This window comes from Microtus ochrogaster, chromosome 6, assembly GCF_000317375.1.
Source record: "Microtus ochrogaster isolate Prairie Vole_2 chromosome 6, MicOch1.0, whole genome shotgun sequence".
NCBI classification, from domain to species: domain Eukaryota; kingdom Metazoa; phylum Chordata; class Mammalia; order Rodentia; family Cricetidae; genus Microtus; species Microtus ochrogaster.
The window spans coordinates 22,923,167-22,932,327 of NC_022013.1; the positions used below are offsets into that span (position 1 = coordinate 22,923,167).

General features: G+C 43.4%; 1 protein-coding gene across 2 annotated transcripts in view; it reads left to right on the forward strand.

Annotated features, from left to right (window-relative positions):
- Nucleotides 1-9,161, forward strand: part of Dstyk (dual serine/threonine and tyrosine protein kinase) — a 48,264-nt gene that overhangs the window by 8,483 nt on the left and 30,620 nt on the right. Inside the window, exon 2 of one of the 2 annotated variants that reach the window (XM_026779755.1) lies at nucleotides 7,755-8,158. In XM_026779755.1, the coding sequence (XP_026635556.1) occupies nucleotides 7,755-8,158 (404 nt within the window). The remainder of the gene's footprint in view (nucleotides 1-7,754; nucleotides 8,159-9,161) is intronic. The other variant, XM_005348341.3, reaches the window with a different exon arrangement.

A 9,161-nucleotide genomic window follows, 5' to 3' on the forward strand; every position in this document is an offset into this window, starting at 1 on the left:
TCTCTGTGAGTTCAAGGCCAGCCTGGTCTACAAGAGCTAGTTCCAGGACAGGAACCAAAAGCTACAGAGAAACCCTGTCTCGAAAATCAAAAAAAAATATTTTGAAATAATTTCAAAGATGCATGAACACTTCCAGCAGCATGAAAAGAGCTCGTATATTTGTTCATACGGTTTGCCAGTTGTTAGCATTTCCCAGTTGACCCTTGTCCCCCATATTATGTCCCATCTTTTCGGAGCCTTTAAGAGCAAGCTGCAGACAGGTTGTCTCGTCTCTAACCACTCCAGTGTGCAGTTCCCCAGACAAGGACGCCATCCCACACACCATGCTGCTCCCCAAGTCAGGAAGTCAGTGTGGATTCACTGCATCAGTCTTTGGCCACATTCGAGCTTGCTGACTGTCCCAATACATGTCCCTGGCATTTCCCTTGAACACATGTTGCGTTTAGTTGTCACACCTCTTCATACTCCCTTAGAGCAGCTTCCTTGCCCTTTCCTTGACATGTGTATCTGTGACAAGTTAAAAGGACAGGCCTTACCTTGTGTAGAATGACTTCATCTGATCTGCATGTCGTTTGTGGTGAGTAGACTCAGTCACGAGCCCTCACGAATCTCAGAAAAATGACACAGCACATAGCACCTCACAGAGCACAGGCCGCTGTGCCTCGACTCTGGAGATGGTGAGCGCGATCACTAATTAGGTGGGGATCCTCTAGATAGCTTCACTTTAGCCTCACCGTTTCTCCCTTGGCTCCAGCTTAATCTTGTGTGCTAATGTGTTCTCAGGTTTTACTGATAGCTTGTTCCTCAGAACCCTTTCTTTCTCTAGACTAGTGGGTCTCGGTCCCATTTAGGGGGTTGAATGACCCTTTCATAAGGGTCTTCGAAAACCATTGGGAAACACAGATATTTACATTACATTTCATAACAGTAGCAAAATTACAGTTATGAGGTAGCAACAAAATAATTTTATGGTTGGGGTCACCACAACATGAGGAACTGTGTTAAAGGGTCGCAGCTTTAGGAAGACTGAGAACCACTGTTCTAGAGTAGCATCTAGAATAGCATCCACCAACAGTCCTCACTGCTCAGTGGTAGTGTTCATATCCATCACTCTTTCTTCTTTTCTTGTTGCTGTTCTAAAGAGAGCTTGCTTTATTTATATCAGTGTGGACTTGGGCTTGGGGATATTTTTGAATGGGACATAACTTTTATTATTTTTTATTTTATGATTAAATTATCCTGTTTGGTTAGTGAGACCCTTTCAGACTGGTTACAGCATCCTTTGGTATGTCCTCACCTTTGAATCATTCCTAATGGTTAATGTGCTTTCTTACAAATGGCAGAACTTAAGGCCTCAGTGATGCATAGGCCTGGATTCCTTCGAGGAATCGCTTCCATTTCTGCAGCCCATAATGACAGCCCCAGCTGCTGTGTTTCTGTTCCCTGTGACCACGATGGCATCAGAAGCAGTTTCACTCAGGAAGGGACTTGGTGGCAGGCTGCTGAGTGTCTTCGTTTTTCACATGGCTCCGGGGTACCAGCTCCTAGGGAGGTCTCCTTTTTTTCTTTAGTGCAGGACAACCTCTGGGATTTTGAAAATATGGAGGTCTTCTCAGGGCTAACACACAGAATAACTTCAGCCATACTCCAGCAACTAGACTTGAGCCTGCAATAAGAACATTGGTTACCTCAATACATTTCAGCTTTTCTTCTCCAAACACCATCCCTTCCATCACAGTTCCCTGTCCTATTTGGTCCCAAAAGATTCTAAAACCTAGGCTGCTCAAAATGTGTTTTCTTAAGTCATGTGTCTCCTGTATCATTCAGAATCGTTTATGTTTTTTAAAAAAAAGATTCATTTATTTGTGCAGTTTATGTATATGAGCACTGAATCTGATCCCATTATGGATAGTTGTGAGCCACCATGTGGTTGCTGGGAATTGAACTCAGTACCTCTGGAAGAGCAGTCAAGTGTTTTTAACCACTGAGCCATCTCTCCAGCTCCCAGAATCTTCTATGTTTAGCAGATGCTCAGAGAGTTCTTTGGAAATAATAAATGTTTCTTATCTAAGAATTTTTTTCTGTAAACTTTTGGGAATCTTGTTCCAAGTTTAGTACTTCAGAACTTGTAGTGGAACTGACTGTAGTGGAAAGACTGTAGCATTCCTTTTTCAGCGTAGGACTGATCCTTTCCTCTACTCTTGGCACATGTAGCTAGTGGAAAGTCAAATTCCACTACTTACTTTAGAAATGTATGTTTGTGTCACAGTTCCTTTTAGTTAACTATAGAATATTTTATTTGCTTCTCGACAGGATTTATGTTAGCTTGCTACAAAACCACGTAGTATACAGAGAAGTTAAGTTAAAAGTGATATAAACAGACAAACAAAAACAAGAAAAAATAACCTGAAGGGTGGTTGTGGTAGCATACACTTGCAATCCTAACAGTAGGAAGGTAGAAGTAGGGGGATTATAAATTTGAGGCCAGCCTAAGCTACAGAATGAGACCCTGCCTCAAACAAACAAACAAAAAGCCAAGGGAAGGAATTAAGACCTGAATGAACACTGAAGTCCTTGTCATTCAGTCTTGAGGTGTGGTACCATTCTTTTTCCATTCAAGGTCAAAACCCAATCTTCTGTAGCAAAACCAAGTTAATGAGCAAAGCACAGTGATGGATTAAAGTTTTATGTGCCCGGAGCTTTCTAAACGATGGCCCCAAATCCAGGGGAAGTGATTGTAGTGCTTAGGTTTCGTGAAGAAGGGACAGCTGTGTAGAATGGCACTAGCCAGGGTTGACCTGTACTATTTTAGATAGTGGGGAGGCCCAGCAGGCCTGTCTGTTCGGTTCTTGGGCTTCCTCTATAGCCTTCTTTCCTCTCAGTACGCAGCAAAACACTGCTGAAATCCAGAGAAAAGAAATGATGTTAAGTATGGTGGCTGATCAGTAATCTCAGCACTCACTCAAGGTCAGCCTGGGCTACAGTGAGAGCCTGTCTCAAAAGGAAAAGAGAAAAGGTATAAATTTTCTAACTTTTATGACTGGCTTGGCATGGAAGATTTTTCCAATTTCCATGTCCACCTTCAGGAAGAAAATATTGAATTCTATGAATTACTTTGAAGAAGGGTAGAAAACTGGCAGGCAGAAGAATCAGGAGAAAGACTTTATTTCAGAGACCTTCTGGACTTTTACTGGAAGTATTCAGCCTGCTGAAGTGCCATGTTTTTGGCAGTCTATTTTATGGATCCCAATGTTACCATAGTATTAAAAGGTAAAGACCAAAGTTGCACTTATTCTAGATAGTACCATGAGCTGATGTTCTCTAATCCTTGGCTCACCATGAGTATATATTACCAACTGGGGTGGAAAACAAGCAAGAGTGGAGGTGTATGGATACAAGCCAATTAGCCATTTCTGCAAATGTAATCCAGCCTATCAGTGTATCCTAACAGGGCACTAGTGACATAATATGTTACTTCTCTCTTTATGAGTCTTAACTTCAAATCCAAAAACTGCTATACCCTGGCTGATGGGAAGAACATTCAGAACTTTGTAGACAGGCACTTTCAGCTTCTTAGAGAAGGGATTCCAGAAATATGTGGAATAAATGGTGGCTTTGAGTGTGCACCAGTCAAAAGTAATTCTGTTTGTTTGTTTATTTATTTTAAAGATTTACTCTTTTTGGCTAGACGTAGTGGTTCAGGTCTTTAATCAGAACACACTTGGAGGCAGAGACAGGTGAATCTTTGTGAGTTCAAGGATTGCTTGGTCTACATAGAGTTCTAGGACAGCCAGAGCTACATAGTGAGTCCTTGTCTCAGAGCCCCCGTCCCTGCTAAGGGGTTTACTTTCACTCATGTGCGTGCTGTGTGTGCCAGGAGTGTCAGGGCACTGCAGAGGCCTGGAGCAAGCACTGGATCCCCTGGAGCTAGAATTGCAGGAGATTGTGAGTTGTCTGACGTGAGGGTTAGGAATTGAACTTAGGAGGAGGAGTAAGTGCTCTTAACCTCTGAGCCATCCTCTCACCAGCTTCTCATTACAGCCCAGGTTGGCTCAGACCCTGACCTTACTGCCTCTGCTTTCCTGGTGCTGGGCTCACGGTGTGAGCTGCCATGTCTGGCAGGTCTTTCTGTTTTCTCCCTAGGCTTTATTCCTCATGGGCTAGAGGAACAGTCATAGCAATTGTACAGTTTGTTTTAAATTGAAGTCCTGTAATTACCAAATTTTGTATATTTAGCCCTGGCTTGGAAATGGCATGGTGGGGGCATTCCTGAGACCAGGGTGCAGCTCTGCACTGCTGTTTTAGCTCCTTAGTTAAGTGGGGAAACCACCTGGGCCATGTTTGATTTTTTTTTTAAAGCCTATTTTCTAATTTATAAAGGAGGACAGAAGTTTATCTGGGAGAATCAAGTACATTGAGATGAGGCAAACAGAGGTCAGTATACAGAAAGGGATCAAAAATACTATCTAGACCAAGTAAATACAGTGGCATACTCCTTTGTTTGCACTTCTTCCTTCTAACTTGAAACCTTTGTTAGAAGGAAGTTCAATCAGGGTAACTCTGTGTTTAAGAACAACCACCATGAAGAAAGACAGAGAGATAAAGCCTTGGTTTGCGTTCAGGACAATTTGATTTGAATTTTCCTGCAGTTAGAGTTGGCAGGGTTAATGTGCACTAGCTGAGAAGCCCCACTGTTACCTTCTGGCGGCGCATATGCAGATGCTGCTGTATTAATTATCAAAGAAAACCCGATTAACTCAGAAGTCCTTTAAGTGTCTGTGAGGCAGCTGCTGCAGCTCAGGAGCAGGTTTCCTTCCTCCCCCAGTGTCAGACACAGCTTTTAATCTTTTCTTCAGAGCTTGCTAAGACTGCATTGTAGTCCTTAGAGCCCGTGAGAGTCTAGTCACCTTTGATCTGTACTTAATAGTAGTTCAAGAGGAGCTTGCACAATTAAATACATGTACAATTTAAAAATAAAAACATCCTGCCATGTTAACACACACACCTTTAGGAATCAAAGGCAGGTGGATCTCTGAGTTTGAGGTCAGCCTTATCTACTTAGTACCCAGGCTAGCCAGGTCTACATAGACCCTATCTCAGAATAGCATTGCCAACAATCTGATCAGTTAAAATGAGAATTTAGAACCGGAGAGAGAGTGTTGAAGATGGTCTAACTCTGTCAGTTCATGGATGAGCAGTGTAAGGATCAGAAAGGGCCAGTAGACTGCCAGGATCAGAAAATCACCTCAGGCTGTTCCATTGCCAGCTGAGTTCCTTGTCACAAAGGTGCCTAGAGAAGTAATATCTCTTCTGCTTTTGGCTTCATTTCATCCGTGCACTTATTCAAATTGTGTGGACATGTTGGCAATCACTGAAAAAGCCTCATGGGAGAAGCAGAAGACGAGGGTAGTGATATGCTGGAAAACAAGAGAGCAGCTCTCTTGATAAAGGCCTTCGCAGCTCTGCTGGTTGCACACGAAATCCTGGCAGAGTGCCAGGAAATGGGAAGGAGAACGGGGCTCAACCTCAGCCCCCTTGCCATGGCACCAGTTTTGTCTGTTTTGACTAGAGAGGCTTGTTTCTGCAGACTGTTTTTGTAGGAGAGATGGAGCATGGGAAGGTGATGATTTGGGTCAGATGAATAATGGGGTGTGTCTCTGTGGCTTTGGTTGATGCAGCATACTTTATTGGCTTTCCTGTTGCTGATGCTTTCAGAGGTGTTGTCCTGAAAGAGGCTCAGTGGATTTTCTTTATTACACACTCTGCTAGAGGGAGCAGCAGTGGCAGAACTTACTTAGGGCTGTTGGTTTGTTTTGCTTGTAAAACTGCTTTTATGATGGTAAAGTCAAGGTTGTCAGTGTGAACAGAGTCCTTAGGTGAGATTCTGGGCAGGGCTAGAAAAGAGGAAAATGGGGACGAGGATATGAGAGTGACGGCAGGGCAGCTGACATCTTCCTTTCAAACTCTGCAGCTCTGTTTTCTTCACAGCTGCTCACTGTGTAAAGATGGAACATTTTAGGAATGATGGCTCTCTTGAAACTGTTCATTACGACACTGTGCTTTACAGATGCAGTAGAGTCACTCTGTAGACGGCTTCTCACAACCAATGAGCTCCCACACAGAGCAAATACATCATTTCAGTGCTGTCAGTCATTGTGTTGGGTGCTGAGGATGCAGAGAAATAGGAAGGATCTTCATGCTTTGATTCTTAGAAATAGTTATTAATAGAAGGACCTCTGCTCTGTATGGAATATATTATGGTATATAGTGGACAAAGGGACCCAGAACTCAGGAGTTGCCTATTGTTCTTTGCAACAGACCATTGTTTGTTCCTTCCCAGTTTAGAGTGTAGGCTAGGATTAGACTAGTGCATATCCTGGCTGTGTTCACTCGTGTGCTTCTTAGACAGCTTGCACAGAAACAGGCTCTCAGGAAATGCTCACTAGGCTTTCGGAGGAACTGTCTCTTCCCCAGGAGAGCAGGTTTCCCATTCTAGTGTTGCTGATGTATATGCCGAGGCCAGGGTGCCGCACTAGTAGCTATACATGAAACAGAGAACCATAATAAATGTAGAGAGGGACTTAGGACAGACCTCTTGACCCTTTCTGGTGAAGGTTAAGGTATGTTCTGATGAGGCAGGTATGTTCTGAAGAACTACCTTTTCAGTGAGTCAGGCCTCTCGCCTCATGAACAAAACAACCCCACAAGTGGTTTGATGTAATATATTGTTAGGTGACTAAGGCAAATAGTATCTCCTTAGGCTTCAATTATGACGTGTGTGTTTGGCTCAAAGATTGGCTTTCCTGAATCTTAGATGCTGGGAGACCCCACTGCTGAAGCAGTTTAAGAGTGACTGAGTGAGTTCTTTCTTGAGCATTTCCAGGAACCAGTTTCATATTCTTTCCCAAACAGGTTTTTAAGCTTTTTGGTCTGTATAGCAGTACTGAAATCTGTTTGAGGAAGTGAGCCCTCTAGGTTAGTGGTGGTATCCTCAAAGGAGATTATTTTTGAGATCACATCTCTTAGATTTGCCTAGATTTTATCCTGCTGGGCAGTTTCGTCCCTTTGTCTTACTCATGGTCTTGTCAGCCATCAACAGAAAAGAGTATGGGTTGATGTGGGAATATAGATCTCAATTAAGCATCCAGTATCTTAAGAAAACTTGGCAGCTGGGGTGCTGTGCTTAGCTGTCAGGGTGAAGAATTAGAAAATGTCTTAGAGCTCATGTCATCTTGCAGAGGTTTTTACTGCCCCCTCATATATGTATTCATCAACATTTAGGAATAAAATAAGTTTCAATGAGGAGCATAAGCTAAAACTGCATAGGGTAGGGATTTAAAAGGAGTGTGCATTCAAGTATTTTGCCTTCTGTCAGAGGAAGGTTTAATTCTGGTACATTTAGATATAGTCTCTACTTGGATTCAGACCCTAGTTATTGTCATTTAATGATCTTGTGTTTGTGATGGAATCCTTGTAAACTGTCCCTCCACTGCATGAAAGAGGAGGACTGTCAGGTCACTGTCCCCTTTTGTTTCCTGAGATGAGTTGGTCAGGTGACATTATTGGTAGGTCAGTTATGACATTTGAAGAACATTTTCTGACTAGTACATTTTCCCGGTACCTCCTTTAATCAAAAGTTTCCTGGAAATTTCCCTCTGGGACTGTGCCTTTCTAGTTGAGTCTTCGTGTGAGTCTCTCTATTGCCCTTATTCTTTACCACTTATTTTTCCTCCACTCTCCCCATTCCCAACCAGGTCAGCTGAGCTGCATTTCCTTCCCACCTAAGGAAGAGAAATATCTCCAGCAGATTGTGGATTGCCTTCCCTGCATATTGATCCTCGGCCAGGACTGCAATGCCAAGTGCCAGCTGTTGAACCTGCTGCTGGGGGTGCAGGTGCTTCCCACCATCAAGCTGGACAGTGACGAGAGCTGTAGGCATCGGCGCCTCCGCTTCACCTATGGGACTCAGACTCGGGTCAGCCTGGCACTCCCCGGTCAGTATGAACTAGTACACACGCTGGCTGCACACCAGAACAACTGGGAGACCATCCCTGAGGAGGACTTGGAGGTTCAAGAAGACAGTAAGGATGCTGCTCATGTTTTAGCTGAGCTGGAGGTGACAATGCATCATGCTCTCCTACAGGTACCAGCCTTACATGTATGTCTGCACCAGCTTCTTTTCTGACTTTTTAGAAAAGTAGTCTGGTGCTGTGTATTCTGGGCTCTGAAAGGAACACAGTGAGAGAAACATAATCCTTGGAGCTAACTGGGCAGGCAGTAGCAGTTTCACGCCAGTGGCTGCTCATCATTCTGCAGGCCCTGGGGAACGTTAGTCTCCATTAGAGAGGAAGGGATATGTGATATGTGATTGTTGCATCTTGACAAGATCTTACAGAGTAGTTATCAAAGTTAGAAGGCCCTTTTTGTTTCTAGAATGGTTTCTATTCATTTCTCTCTAAAGAGACAGTGATATGATGAATAATTAATATTTTTAGTAAAACTGAGACCATGTGAGAAATTCTGTTGTTTTCTCCTCAGCGCTAGCTGTTAATTTACCGAGTGGGGCAGTTCATTTCCCAACCTTAGAAGGAACACCGACAGGTCTGATTCAATACAAGGGAAACTTTTTATGTAAACTCCCAAGGAAAGCACAGGGCTGTGGCATCTCCTAAGCTATCATGTTGCCTCTTCATCATTCCTGCTTACACACAAGAAGACTCCCCTCTTTCTGGCCTTCATTTGCTACTAGATAGCTAGGAGTAGTCCAAGGCTAGATGGAAAGGGGGGTTGGTGAAGGATGTGATGGTTGGGGTCAGAGCAGGGTTCATCATCTAGCACAGTATAGCTGTGCATGGGATGGGCTAGTTTGACCAATGTGAGAGAGTGTTTCTGTCTCTGTTAGTACCTCTCCATCTACCCCTCTTCTAGGATACTTGTGTCTCTGCCAGTGACTGTGGCCTATAAAAGAGACAGTCTTCTCACGTCCTTCTACATGTTTCTTTTATCTTTACGTGCTGGAGTGGGATATGTAACAATCCCATTTTCTCTCAGTTCAATTGTAGTTGTGGGCTTCCTCTGTTTTCAGGTGCTGAACTGCTGAGCTACATACCAACCCTATTTGGTTTACATCTCTAGGATTTTATTTGCTTTTATTTATTTAT